Genomic DNA, 15,447 nt, shown 5'->3' on the forward strand with positions numbered 1-15,447 from the left:
AAGAACTGCTGTGGATCTGTGTTCCATGTCTGTCTGGACTCAGGAATTCAATCACTGTCTTCTGTATTAGCCACTGGACTGTTGTCTTCCTCAATTATATACATATGAAGAGCAGAACACTTGATGAGGCAGATGCACTGGAAACACATCAAAGTTTATTAAAACACGCATAAACATTTAATAAAAAAAATTGCCTAGTGAAAAAAGTTAGTGTTAATTAAAGAATTTGTGAGTATTAAGATTTCAGAATTTAAAGTTCTTGTTGCTTGGCTGGCAAATCTCACAAAAATATATTCTGTGAGAGGTCCAAAGAGCAAGAGTGTACACATCTGGCTCTATATAACTAAGATTTTTAATCCATAATGAGGAGTGGTGTGTTACAACACAGTGGAAACCACTTTGCATTGTGTGCATTCATAAAGAGGTGCTCATTAAAAATGCACTTTTAGTCACCACCTGTTATTTGTTTAATTTGGTGCTTTCCCGCAGCACTGTATTATTTTTGTCATCCTTCTTTTCCAAAGCACATTATTCATCACTTTGAACCATATGGCCAGAAATATATTCTGAACATCTGATTTCTGTACTGACCACTCCCTAAGGAAAAACCCTTGTGTCCATGTTTATGATCAACCAGTGAAGCCTTTGCTGTCATCTTTTCATGAACATTTCTTGCTTTTTGCATACTAAAGATGTAATTAGTAGATTCACAGCTGTGATGCTGCAAGGCAACAAGGGGGTTGCACTTGATTAGACAGAAAAAGCCTCTTTGCTCAAATTCATAAATAAAACCCAAGTACTATGGGAGCAAGGGAGAGCTTTCTACAGATCCTGTGTCCTCCTCTTCCCTTGCTGTTTCCCCATGGCACCAGGCACATGCTGGGGGGGTTGGGGTGTGTGCAGTGAAGTGTGCAGTGACCTGGCTGCTGATTGCTATGGTAGCCTTTGCTCTTTCCTTGCCTGGGGTGATACCCAAGAGTCTCCCCTGGCAAAATTTCACAGAAACTTATAGAAGCTTGATTCCTCTGGATTGGCATCATAAAAATCAATATGAAAGAGGCCTGTGGAATTGTTATAGTTTGTTTTCCTCGTCTACTCCAAATGTTCTGTAATGTACAAGCATAACTGGGAATAAAGAACCCCATTAAATGTGCCACAGCCCTGCATTTCAGCACTCTGGCTTTATTGACTGTGCATATCTCCTCTGTTTGGAGATAAGATGTTGGCATGGTGCTGTCTCCCACTTATCTTTTGTAATAGCAGTGTGTCCAGTAATGCTTGCATGAGTTATGGACTCTGAACAGGGCATGTGTACAGTGTACTACAGTGAATTTTCCTTTTATGGAGGACAAGGGAATGAATGGATGGCAAAGTGTCCTTTTCTCTCAATCTGGTGTGAAAGCTTGTATTTAACATGACTGGCGGGGAGATTTCATTCTCATTCTTCTGTCCTGAGCACATATCAAAAACCTGCTGTACAACCTGGTGTAATCAGCAGTCTGCTCACAGGAGGCCCTAAGTTTGAAACAGCAGGAGTTTTGCAGCTTGGAGCTGAATGGTGTTGGCAGAGCTGTTTGAAGAAGTTTGCTTAGTTCCTGCCTGCATTGTTCTGAGCCAATTTCAAAGGGCCTGTTGCCTCTACCTCGTGAGAATGACTTCCAGTCAAAATTCACAAGGAATCATGTATCTACTAGTCTGAAATGCCACAGATAGTCTTTTCAGTTTCTGTTGTGCCTGTTTTTGTATTGCTGCCTAGAAAGTAACATCAGTGAATACAAATTTAGTTTGGGGAAAATTCTATTCTTTACTACTGTGTGTTAATGTTCATCTTAGTGGATCATCTGCATACTTCCACTGTCAAAAGAAATTGGTTCATTTGGAGGTTCAAACTAAAATGCCTGTTTTTTAGCACCCTGCATTTACTGTGTATCTTAATGTTGTAAAAATGCAGACTTTGTTTTCTGAGATTTAGAGGAACAGTGCATTTGGGCACTGCAATTGAGGTGCCAGAGTACCTAGATTTGTGTTAAGGTATTGTATTATGACTGCTGGATTTATCTGATTGCTTCCTTCAGATAGTAAGCATCTATTTGTCCCTTTATGATTTGTGGGAGCTGCATGTTTTCTGAGCAGTGTGAAGTAAGACCCTTAGTTTGGATGCTCAGCTTCAAAATGCAGACTTTTACTATAGGTTTGAAGAGCACAGTTTGTTTTACTGTAACATTCTTTTGGTGAGTGACTGCACCAGTTCTCATAGGGCTCCAGTTTCTGATCAGCCATTCATCACTGAACTAATTCATGGTACTCTGAGACAAACAGGTTTGTCAGAGTAATTTGATGCCTCCACCAAAGTTGTTCTAAACAATGATGCAGAGCCATTTTAATAAGTTTTGTGACAAGCTGCTACTAAACCAGAATAAGATAGTCTTTACTCCAGCATTTAACATCATTGTCATTCCAGAGTTTGCAGTGGAGCTCACGTGTCGCCTTTTCATGTTTCATAGTGGAACTCCTTGCCAAGATTTTGTACTTTACTGAGGTGAAGAGTGTAAACACTGTCTTTGTAGATATAATACTGCTTGTGTCACATTTTTCTGATCGTAGTTTCCCTTAAAATTTAATTGGAAGTTGCATCTAGGAATCGGGCTTCTTCCAGACCACCAAGGAGGGAGAGTTCAGCATGCTTTGAGTGCTGCTAGGCTTAGATCTGGTACTCAGTAGATGCAGCAAGAGTGTAAACTTTTTTGTAACCTGTATCTTTTAAAATAACAAAAATCTTCATTTCTATAGAGCAGCACAGCCCAGATGTGCTGGATGGGAGGTGTTGCTGTTCCTTGCAGCCTGAGGCTTGAATTTCTCTTGCCTGCAGCAATTTTTTGGGGGGGTTTACCCTCCTCTGCTTCCAGCTCATTACATTGCATTGCTGTTGTTTTGTGATCTGGTTGGTAGGGAGCTCCAAGTCACTTGATACTTCATATTGGGTTTCCCTCCATTATGTTGCTTAAATAATAAACCTGAGCTCTTCTGGTGGAGGTAAGGGATATGAGCCACATGTGAGGCAGCTTGGAAATTGCTGAGAACCATACATGCCTGCTACTTTTGTGTGCCATTCAAGGACACTGAAAATTAAGTAGTATGATTTAAAAAATGACACTAGTAATAAAGAAGGGGGTAGGTAGTATGCATAGATCTGCTCTTTCTGCCTATCCCTGAGGCAGCTCCTTGTGTTTGGGGGCCCTTGCTGACTTTGAGTCTTTTGTGACCATTTTTTAAGGTTTTCCTCTGTAAATACAAGGTCTTGAAAGTTGCTTTTTCTTTCAGCTATAAATGAGGCTTTAGTATGAACATATGATAGATTGACATCCTCTCTCAGGAAAACACTAAACATCACAGCTTAGAAGGAAACTGTATTTTGTTGATATAAAAAAAAAAAAAACAACAGTGGTCAGAAGCCTAAAAACTGGCATAGTAGTGTTAGAACTTAATTTATCCATAGTGTTATTCATAACATAGTGACCTAGCTTATGTCTGTTTCTCTCACACAGCATAAAGAAAGGATTTTCTAGGATGCAGCAGTATTCTTCACATTTTTTCCCCTCTTATCATAGATATTTCCAGAGTGTTGTACGCTTTGAGTGTATGCTCTGACTACTGATCAGCACTAATGAAGAAAAGTATAAAATGTGGGGAAAAGTCTTCTCTTAAAACCGTGTCATTACTTAACTGAGTTTTCTGTATCAGAAGCTCACCATTGCTGCTTAACTGTGGAAGCTGTCTGCTAGGGCTGTAATGAAAGAACGCTTAAATTGAGCTCTGTGGTATGAGGCTGGTGGGGGAACAAGAAGGGTAAAGCTCTGCTGAGTTAATTAATGTTAACAGTTATGAGTTATCTGCAAGATTCACAGTAGATTACACAGATTGTATTAAACAGGATTAATCAGTCTTTTCAGATACTTAAAGGAGCACTGTTAAGCACTGGCAAGACTGAAAGTTCTTGAGAGTGTTTACATGAGCAAGTATGCATATGTGTGTGAATGCATGGCCTGGATTACCATTGATAAGTAAATTTTGCCTAGCAGCTACCACACGGGGATATTGGCCATTTCCTGTTCTGTGTATAGGTGAAATTGTGGCAGCTGTTGGGACTTTTTCCTTTTATCTATTTTTGGTCATAACTCTCTTTTTGTGAAATATTTCCTCTGTTGTGCAGTAAGGGGTTCTTTGTTATCCTGTGATACTAATTGTTATTTGAATTGTGGACTCAGTGTAGCTTCATGGCTTTTCAGCATTAATTTTTAATGGCTTTCTCTTGCACATCTCTGAAATAGAATGTGGAAGGTGAGTGGGGTTTGTAAGTGTATAGAGGGTGAATTCACCCTAAAGAAGAATTTTATAATTGCAGATATAAAATCTTGGTGTACCTCGTGCTATGATTTTCTGTATCTGTTAAAAATACTTCTGTGTTAATTTTTTTAAAGCAAGTGTTATAGCAACTATTTTTTGGCGTAAATTCTCAGACTCGAGGTAGGCTGGATAACTGACCTGACCCTGAAAGACTGACGTTAAATTTTTTCGAGCATACAACATGTCACAGGTTTGTTTTGTTGTTTTGTTGTTTTTTGGTTTTGTTTTTTTTTTTTTTCATAACTTCAGCTGCCTTTTCGGTGTTGTGTGTTTAGGAAGCCCCCTTGCTTCTGTGTGGGGTGGGGTAAGACTCCTGATGCTCTTGCTGTTGAGCTGTGGGGACTCCAAAGGATTGAACGTGGGGAACAGTCTTGCATATAGCAAATCAGATGGGGCTTCCAGAAGGATTTTGCCTGTTAGAGATTTAAGCAGTTATGATAATCCCAGAGTAATAGGCTGGAGAAATAGCAGAAACACACGTACACAAAACCCAGTATGTGTAGATGTATACAAATACCTATATGTATATCCATTGTTAGGACAGTATTTCTGTTACTGTGGGATGCCCGGAAGGGAGGGGCAGCAAGTGAACTTACATGAGATGGGGATGGCACTGGAGAGGGCAAATCCCGGAGGGAGGATGTCCTGGGGCTGCCCCAGGTCCCGCTTGCTTCGGGAGGGTGCTGAGCACTCAGCATGGCACCATCGCCTTTTGTCCCGGTAGCTCCAGGCTGGCAGTTCACAGAGGGATCAGATGCCACTGAGGGCTCTCCGTGGGGTGGCACGGAGGACGAGCTCCTCTGTCACCTCCTCACTAGCAACAAGGTGGGCAAATCAGGGAGGCTCTACTGGGCAGCTTGACCCGCTAATTGCCCGTGGTTTGCGCCTGACCTGGCTTTGCCGAGGTGCAAATGACTGGCAGTAAACTTTGTGAATAGCCCAGTGTCAACTGCAGATATCTGTGTCTCCTCTCCCTAGTACCCGTACCCCCCTCCCATGGGGACGCAGTAACTTTCCACATTGAAAGGTTGTTTGCCTTTGAAGACAAATGAACACAGAAAATCTAGAAAGGGAACGATGAGATGCCAGAGGCTATTTTTGAGGAAATGGCTTCCTTTCCCTTCCCTCTCATTTTATTCACTGCTAGATTCCGTGGTCATCTTTTTCTCCTTTTTTTTTTTTTTTTTTTTTTTTTTTTGTTCTATTGTAACTGCAATTCAGTGCTAATGGTAAAATTGATGATTATCACAGTAAATGCTGGAAGTGTTTTCCTTCCAAAGGGTGCTTGTGTTACCTTGAGAAAGTGACGTGAAATTTATTGCAAAATTTATTGAAAAAATTTGAGACTGTTGCTACAGTGGCAAAGCACTGGGAAAGGGATATGTGAGTGTTTGTTGAACTTGTTAATATTGGGTAAAATCGATGACAGTGATAATGCAGTGATACATTGAAGTAATGATGGGGTGGATATAAATTCTGCTTCAGAGTAGTTGGAAAACTTGTAACATTAACCTGCAATGATACCTGTTAGAGGTTTTTAGGAGTATTTGAGAGGGGCATGCCTGAACTGCAAGGACTCTCTCTCTCTCTGGTATTAATGGTATTTAAGTTTTTAGTGCCCTTGGTAACTGGTTGGTAATGGGAGTTTACCTACAAGAGAACATCTGGTGGTTGTAGCAGCAAACACCTAACATAATCAAATGTTTAGCAAGTATAGACTCTTTTGGTTTTATTTCAACCTACAGACCTTCTTAGTAAAAAATTCCCCAATCACCTAATTTGTCCCATAACACCATACTGTTGGACTGGGCATCCTTGCAGGGTAGAACAGCTTGTTCCCTGTACCCTCTCCCCTTCAGACCAGCTGGAAACTTCCCCTCTTCTGTAAATGCAACATGGGTTTTTGCATGGTCATCTGCAAATGCCTCAAGGACCTCTCTTCCTCTGGCTGCAATCTCTGTTGTAGTTAGATGGCGTAGTGACTGTGTGCATACTTCTTGAAACAAATTTGTTGTCCAATACTAGGTTGTATGTAAGCTGCCCAAACACAAGTTTCAAACTTGTGTGGAGACTCATGGTTAAAAATCTTTAAATTAGCTTTTGGAAATTAGCTGGTTTAATTTAAACTTAATTGATATTTTTTTCTTCATATTTATAAACACGGTAGGTGGAAAAAGTAGGACAAGTGCAGGCACACCAGTTGCTCAGTTCTCCAACAGGTATTCCTCAAAAATTCAGGGATACTGTTTTTCCTGAGTTAGAGACAAAGATTCTCATGCATTTCAAAGTGATCTTAACAATAATCTAAATGTTTATCCCATAAAATTCCCATTGGTCATCACTGCTTGAATACTGTCCATGTATTTACAGTTTCTAGGTGTCATTTTCTATGTTTCTCCTGTGCTACCCATTCGGGTTTCTGAAATGGTTTACCAGTGTAACGTTAATTAAATCTTGTTTGTTCAGGGAGTATTATCCTGGAAAGACCGAGCATGTTTGTTCTTGTTTCTGAGTATTTTTATTTTAGTATACTTTATATTTGAGCAGCTCTGAGGATGTTTGGATGTAGTGAAGGCAAAACAGGGCACCTTTTGCTAACAAGAACTATTTTTCTCTGTGAGCTCTGACCCCATGGCAGTTAAGATGGCTGAGACAGTAGGATGTTACTCAGCGTTAGTAAGAATGGCAGGGTAAAGCAGCTTGTTTCTTTTGGGAACTGAGGTAGATTAAAGGTTTTTCATGAGTTCCTGCTTCAAATAGGACATAAAAATATCAGATTGGTAACAGTCAACTTTGTTGTTTTACTTCTATTACCCTTAGTCACTGACAAAATTTGACTCGTACATTCACGTTAATGTTGTTTGCATCTGTTAGGCTTTCTGTTTGCTACTAACATACTTTTCATAATGCTATAAATTATAAAATTATCCCATTTTTTGTCCCCTCTGCTTTATTAGTTTTTTTCTAGTTTGACAGATTTGTTTTCATATTTAAATGCCAGCTTTGATTTGGCTTTTCAATATTTGTGCTAGAGAAACCTCAAAATTATTCCTGTTACACATGCTCCTGTGCCCTCACAGGAGTAATGGTTTGTTTTAGAGTTTTCCCCAAGAAAATACATTACTTTTCAAGGAACATTTGTTCCAATAAATTACTTGATACTGTCAAAAATGCAAAAAGTATACTTTTGTGCTACCTAGCTCCTGCTCATTATTAATCTTTGGGAAAGTAGTATTGCTATAATGTGTAACTGGTATTCCTACATCTTCCCATCTTTGGTTCCTTTTTTCCTCTATTTTGGCTGATGATTTTTTAGGAATTGTCAGTCGAGTGGTTGCCCACTTCTTTAGAGTCTTGGCACCTTTTCAGAGCCTGGACCACATTACAGTGTTGAAGTTGCAATACAGATCTTTAGCTCTGAACCTAAGTAAGCCTCACATACTTGGCCTTGAGTTAATTAAGTTTGGTCTTCATGGCAGTATAGCAATTATGTTAAGAAATTTAGTGTATTTTATGTGAACTGGTATCATGTGCCCAGTTAGGTGTTTGCTGTGTGTTTCATATAAACACTTAAGCCCCTCAAGTTTTAGAAATGTTTGTAATAGGAGAAATGGCAAAAAACAGACCTTGCACCTAGTCTTTCTTAGAGAAGCTTTTATTGTGTTGGTGTTTGTTGTTTGATAACAAGCTGTATTTTAATATAATTGTTTTCACTCCAGTGATCAAGGGCAGTGGAGCGGAGTTTGTACCTCTGAGCGCTGCATGGCTAATGTGTTTTGGTATCAGGCTTCAGTGTTAAGCTTAAATATAGTTGCTCAGTTTTAGAGTTTCATGTGAAATTTTCTTATTATTCTAATAAAATATGCCCTGTGTATGGGAAAAACGGACTTCCTTTTAAAACTAGTGAGTGTGCTTGGTGCTGAATTTCAGGGAATTCAGTGGTGCTTTACATCTATTATGGTGGCCTGTGGTGGTTTTTTACTGTGTTAAGGTAAATTTGGTCCTTAGAGACAACTCTAGATTAGCTGAAAGTGTGTTCAACAGATGGATTGCATTTTAGCTGGTTAGATTTGTAATGTCAAGTGACAAGCCATTAACACAGAACATTGCATATTCCCTGTTACTGCATAAACCACCTCAGGACAAATCTAAGATGAAATAAAATAGAAGTCAAGAGTAATTTGTCAGGACACTATTACAAACATGTGTAGTCACTTGTACATGATTTGAAAAGAGAAGTTGAGGATAAATCAAATAGGCTGTTTATTTGCAGCAAAAATAGGTAAATTAGTCAAAGGTGCTGCTGGCAATAAAAGCAGGAAAACACAGCACTCCACAATTGGATTTTCTCCTCTCTGGGTCAAATCAATATTGCCACTAGGCACAACCATAGAGCTGTATCTTTTATTAACATAGATGATTCAACCTGGAGTTAGTGAAACTAGGATTAAAAAATCTTCTGCTATACATTTCATTGTTCAGAAGTAAATGTACACTTCGGTATTTAGATTGATTAAAAAATAAAATTTATGTGACTGTGTGTCAGCTTCTCTATTATGTATTCCACTAAACTAGAAGTAAAACTAATTGTGTCCTGAAATGCTTTGTACATATATAGAATTACCTTTATTTAAATACATAATTTTTATTTAAATACATAGATTTTTTTTTTTTTTGTGATGTGAACAATGTACATTGTGAACAATTTCATCTTAAAGCAAAATGTGTTTGTCAGGACTTGTTTTACTTCCCATGCGCTCTGATATTTGGAGTGATGTAGTTCTCTCCAGCCTGGATAAGTTCATTTAACTGGTTCATAAAGCAGTGAGAATGTACACAATGAATCATATTTTAGCCACAGAATCCTATTTTCATTTCCTTTCTCCATTGCTTGTTACTTCCCCCCCCCCCCCCCCCCCGTTACTAGCTTACTGATACTTGGGTATATATAATAACTTCTTTGTACAACTCCAGTGGTTGAGATTTTGCTCCTGATGGGACCTCTGATCTTACATGGTGTGTTTACACACTGATTACAGTTTTGTCATTTAGCACCCTGCACAGACTGAGCACAATCAAGACTAGGTATGATTCCTTCACATCCCCTCCCACTGAGATTCCAGTCTACAATTGTCAGAACTGATTATTTTCAGCAGATGAGGCCACAGTTATTTTAGTGGCTTTTGGGTTTCCACTTGAAGGATCTTTAGAAATGTGCTTTGTAATTTGCTGGTTTTCAGAATGAAAAATAAAATCCATTTAAAGACAACTAATCCTCTAGTCCATCATATAATGAGTACAATTGTTGTAGGGATGAGCAAAGTTCTTAATCAAATTTTGTCATGTATATAATGTGCTGGCAGGGAAACGGTACTGAGTCACATACATGGTGTCATCAGGCGTGCTTGCATGGTAAGATGTACATGAAAAACGTGTCAACAAAACATTTTTGTTTCACTTCCTTGTAATTTCTGGCAACAACTTGTTTCATCTTGTCTAATCTTCTGTAAGACCCTGCCATACAGCTCACAGACTCTTGCTATGATTTCTGTGACACCATTAATAACTCCTCACATAATTACAGCAACCCCCTCCAACCTTTATGAAGTTTCTGTCTATTGGAAGACAAATATATTTTTTGTCTAAGATGTAACCTCATTGTAGGCTGCAAAATAGCTTTTCATTATCATTTTAATACAAAACTGGGAACTTTGAAAAAAAAAAAAAAACTTAACCGTTGTGTCTCAAATTCCTGTCTAAAATGTGTTTCATTTTAAAGCTTGTTCATTAGCATGTTTGCTCTTCCTTAGACTTGTGATTTCAGAAAATCTTGTGTTTGATTGTCCCTTGGAGTGTGCTTTGCCTGGGGAATGCAGCTCCTAGCCTGTCTTTGGCAGTATCCAAAGGGCCCCTAAAACGTGTAGGGGCAGAGCTGCCACCCCATCCTGCTGCTAGGAGCTGTTGGGCTGGTGCAGATGGCCATTGATTCCTGCTGAGACCTTCTCTAAGGATTCAGTGTTTCACCAAATGTTTCCTACTCCAAGGATGTTTGTGAGATCAGATCCATACTGAGGTTATCAGAGTAAGGTGTTGGCTGTGCTGCACAGATAGGATTCTCCTGAGCTTGCCTCCTCTGTTGGCCTGGGTCACAGATAAAATGTAGGCCAAATTCACTGGCTAGGTACTGTTTGCTTTTGCTGGTATAAGTAAAGCTGATGATGGTTTTTCCTCATGGGCATTTTAAATAGGAAAGCACCATTTGGCTTCCAGTCAGCTGGGCAATTAGCATTTTATAGCTAAGCAATATACTTAAGTGGAATTGCTTGGCTTGAGCATTGAATTACAATGACTGTTAGACTGCCTCTCTCCTTACATAATTTATTTAGTACTTCTTGTTTAGGATTCAGACAGAGGTTAATTTAATTCTGCATGAGAAACTAATAGTTACTCTACATTAATGCTGTGCTGTATGGTAATGCAGGGAAGGTTTTCGTGTAAAGCTTGTGTTTGCTGGGTTTCTCAGCCATGGAAATGACAGTTTTACCTACTCCTTTCTTAGCAGTTCATTCATTGCAAGACCTGTTGGCACACTGAAATTTGGACTAAAAAATGCATCCAAAAAGAATACCTTAAGACCATTTTATTCCATGCTGTTGTTGCATGTGTATTTTTAGGAAGCAAACATGTATTGAAGTATGGTATGGCCCAAGGAGACTTTGTTCCTACAAAATTACAAGAGGCCCTGTTCCCACAAAATTACAAGAGGCCCACTTACCCTGTTCCAGATAAATAGAATGTTAATATGTGACCATGGAGACTTGAGAGGGACAGCTTCTGCTGCATCTCTGCTGAGGATCTAAGGCAAAGAGCAAACATCCGGTGTATGTGATCTTGGAGGGATAAAAAGAGGATGTAGAATATGCCTCAACACTCCAGGAATGATTAGAAACTTTCAGATGAAGGGAATGAATGTGTTTATTCATGCGTTTAGTAAGCCTAAATGCTTAATTTGGTGCTTAGAATTTTATCCTTAATCTTGTATGTATCTTGATTTTTCCTAAGGCCCTTGACTGTTAGACTTAATGTAGGGGAATTTTGGCTTTATTTTGTCTTAAGCTTCTTTTTAAAAAAGTGATTGCGAAGAGCTTGCAAATGTCAAGCAAGTTCATAGCAGGGGCTTAGACACCGGAAGGCTGCTGGGAGAAATACAGCATTTATATTTATTATTTCTAGGTAACTCACTGATGTTTCTTGGTGTACCAGTTTCCCTCTCCAGCAGCTCCTGCCTGGATGTCTTGCCCCTAGCCATGCTGGTTGCCTGAGGCACAAGGACATGCACACTCTGCCTCTGCTGCAGAGTCTCACAGCTGTGTTTGATTTCAAGCATAACAGCATCCTTTATGTGTAATATAATAATACAGCTTGCTGCGCCTGTGGGGAAATGGACCATTTTATCTACTATTTCTTTTTTTATCCAGGTTTTAGCAGTGTGTCCAGGTTTACCCAATGCCCAGAGTAGCTGTATTCTGGGAGGTGGTTGGATCCATGGGGCCCCTTTGATTCTCAGTGCCAGTTCACAGGCTGGAAACAGCCCAGGTCCCTGCCTGAAGCCAGAGTTTGGCTTTATGGCGTCTTCAAGTAGGAATGATAAGATGTGAGGGGAGCTGAGAGGCCAGGCTGAGGCGCACAGCATTTTGCTTGTGTAGAATGTTTTTATTGTGTCATAATCTGTGTTATTGCTGCTTCATAGAAGAAAAGCAAGAAAACATTGATAAATTATAGAAGCTGAAGAATTCCTGATTTACTCTTAGCTGAAGGGGGTGTTCTATTTCCAGATATGGGATTTTAGGCAATCAATCTGACACATGGTCACATTATCCCCGTCAGTCACTGTCAGCTGAGCTTCGCTAACTTTCTGGGGTTTCAGTCTGGACAAAATCTGAGCTAAATTCATCAGTGTAGGAGCTTTTCCTTGACACATTTTATCTCATACTTGTGCTTGTGTGAGTGGATGGTTCACTAGTACATTGGTTCACAGATGATAGTTTATTGAAGTAACTCTCTTTCTCTGACTTGCTTTCCTGAGCTTGAAAATGGAGAGCAGTGGCATTGACCTTCCTTTATGAAGTGTTGAGATCTGCTGGTGAGCTGCACTGTGTAAGTCAGGTGTTATCATCACAAGCACTAATCTGAAGGCAAGGGCTTTTAGAATAATACAGATAATTATCTGTTTAAATATTTTACTTTAAAAATAAACGAGTCAGAGTATCACCCACTTGCAACAATTGGAATCTTTCAATCTGAATTAACAAATCACTCTTCCAGGCTTGGGGCCATTTCAGCTTCTATTCAGTGATTGTCAGATTCTTGCCAGAAGATACTGAGCTCAGACAATTATGAGGGAGTTCAGTCATGGTTATGTTGGGTGGTATACTCAAATAATTTTGCAGGAGGAGCTCATGGGAATGTTAACTGAATAAGGTTAGTGGTAATGTCTTTTGTGTCTGCCAGTTAAATAGCTGGCAATCTGATGGTTACACAAAGACAACGCCAATTCCTTATGCATTCCTGCCTCAGTGCTGCTCCCACGTGCTGGTGACTGGAAGCAGAATTCCTTCTCTTTTTTGCTATGGAAATTGCTGGTTAAAGCTCAATACTTCAGTATATGCAAAGTCTGATTTTTTTTGTTTAAAGCCTCAGTGCCATGCTGTGTTGTCATAGCACATGTTGCAGTCCAGCCATGTGCTCTTGCATCCAGTAGATTTTGCACCTGTTACAGTAAACAAACTTTGTTTAATGTGTCCCAAATGCCCAAAATAGAAAATACATTTGGCTAATGAGTCAGTGAATGTTTGGTCTGCATTAGCCAAGCTTCACATTACATAAAGGACTGTACAATCTTTTTCCTTAACAGCTCCAGAAATCCTATTAGCTGTGGCACAGATATTTCTACATTATTCAACAAGGAGTGTGTTTTGGTTTGGATCAGAAGAAAAAAATTAAATGTGTACAAAACATTTTTTAAAAATATGCACTCTAATTGCTTATCAAAGGCTGCAGGCTCTCTGAATTATTTCCTCCTTCAATCAGACTTAATTTTCCTCCTGTGATATAACTTTAAAAGCAGAGAAAGAACAATGGGTAGCTGGGAGGGGAAGTGTCTGGGTGAATGGGTGATGGTTTTAGGAAGTGTGTTTCTTTGCTGCGCCGTGGTGCTTTTTCCCCTGGTCTGAATGCTTTGCAAGTATCAATGCATGTGCCCTTCCAGTGGCCTAGGGGGTAGTCTTGGAAGTGAAGACAAGCCGGAAAAAGGCACCTGCCAAACATTTGGTTGAGTTGTATCTGTGAACTTTTGTTTCCTGAATCTCAGCACAGCGTTTCAGTCATACAACCGTTTTCCTCCCTGGCTTGAAATAAAACCCACCTGCAAAATGTTTTATCCAGATCATCACAAGTAGGGGTGCTGGTAGCTGCAAGTCAAAGTTAGCAACTGTACTGCTCTGGTCTTTGTTTCTGGGGTGCATGGCTGATTGTATTACTGTACTGAATCCCCTTTGCAATATATTTATTTGAACAACTTCAAACATTTTGCCTGCCCCAGGGCTTGTAGCCTTTCTTCCTCCTTAGGCTATTCTGTGATTTCAGAGCAGCTTCAGACAGATGTTTATTCAGATGTTAAACCTGATGTACCTCCCTTCTGTCATCTCCCCCAAAATAAAATGACCCTTAAGTATGTAATGATCATAATTTAATTCTGTTTTGCTCCTGATTAAAAGCAATGCAGAACTTTATATCCAGTTTTTCTGGGCAGTGCCAGATGTCTGGTCAAGTGCTTTTCCCCACATCCACTTCCCCAGCCCATCCTTACATTTTCAGACCCATGAAATAATTTGACCAATTATTTGAGTTACTCGAACTTCACAGACCGGCTTAGGTATGTTTGAACCAGCTGCATTGATTTGCCCTGAAACATGGCAGCAGCTGTATGTTGCACATCACAAGAATACAGGTCATGCCTAGGGTAAAGGCATGAATGATTGGTGTGCCTGGCATGGTCATGCATTTATCCTGATTAGTGCCGTGGGACCCTTTAAGTTCCATATTAGCTGTTGTTAAAAGAGGCAATTATTGTATGTTAGCTGTGCAACCTGATGCTATCTTCAAATAGTGATTTCTCTCTCAAGTGAGGCTTCCTCTTGTGACCTCTGACCTACCGGTATGTTAAAAGCTTTGTAAATGATGAAGCTTTGAATTCTTTGTGACGAGTTTGATTTTGATTCCTTCACACTGAACTTTGTCTGTTTTCTTTTGTTTAGGAGGTCCTTCAGCAGCTGATTGTAATGAATTTGCCAAATGTTTTAATGATTGGCAAAGATCCTCTTTGTGGTGAGTAGTTCATTGTGTTCTTCATCCTCCTCCTCTGTAATACTGAATAAAATATGTATTTTTTTTTTGTTTTGTTAAACAATTCTGTAATTCTGTTCTAATTTAGGTTGGAAAACACCTTAAAGAGTGCAGCCTGTAACACTAAACTGTGTCCCTAAGCACCACATCTGTATCTTTCAAATACTTCCAGCAGTGGTGACTCAACCACTTCCCCAGGCATCCAGTTCCAATCCTTGACCACTGTTTCAGTGAAGGAATTTTTCCTAGTATCCATAAAAGTATTCTTAAGTCTTCCCTGGTAGAACTTAAGGCCATTTCCTCTTGACCTATTGCTTGTTATCTGAGAGAAGAAACCAGCCCCCACCTTGCTACAACATCCTTTCAGGTAGTTGTAGAGAGCAATAAGGTCCCCCAGAGCTTCCTTTTCTCCAGGCTGAACACCCCCAGCTCCCTCAGCAGCTCCTTGTCAGACTTATGTTCCAAACCCTTCCCCAGCTCCATTGCCCTTCTCTGGACATACTTCAGCACCTCAATGTTTTTCATGTGGTGAGGGGCTCAGAATTGAACACAGCATTTGAGGTGTGACCTCAGCAGGGCCAAGGTGGTGTACAAATACAGGGGGACAATCTCTGCCCTGGTCCTGCTGGCCACACTATT

At 39.8% G+C, this 15,447-nt stretch overlaps 1 protein-coding gene across 3 annotated transcripts in view; it reads left to right on the forward strand.

Moving 5' to 3' along the window:
• CCDC88C (coiled-coil and HOOK domain protein 88C) overlaps positions 1 to 15,447 on the forward strand; it is a 93,734-nt gene that overhangs the window by 22,190 nt on the left and 56,097 nt on the right. For all 3 annotated transcript variants that reach the window (XM_021531941.2, XM_021531943.2, XM_021531942.2), the window contains exon 4: positions 14,721 to 14,790. In XM_021531941.2, coding sequence (XP_021387616.2) covers positions 14,721 to 14,790 — 70 coding nt within the window. The remainder of the gene's footprint in view (positions 1 to 14,720; positions 14,791 to 15,447) is intronic.

The sequence above is a fragment of the Lonchura striata genome, chromosome 6, assembly GCF_046129695.1.
Source record: "Lonchura striata isolate bLonStr1 chromosome 6, bLonStr1.mat, whole genome shotgun sequence".
NCBI classification, from domain to species: Eukaryota; Metazoa; Chordata; class Aves; order Passeriformes; family Estrildidae; genus Lonchura; species Lonchura striata.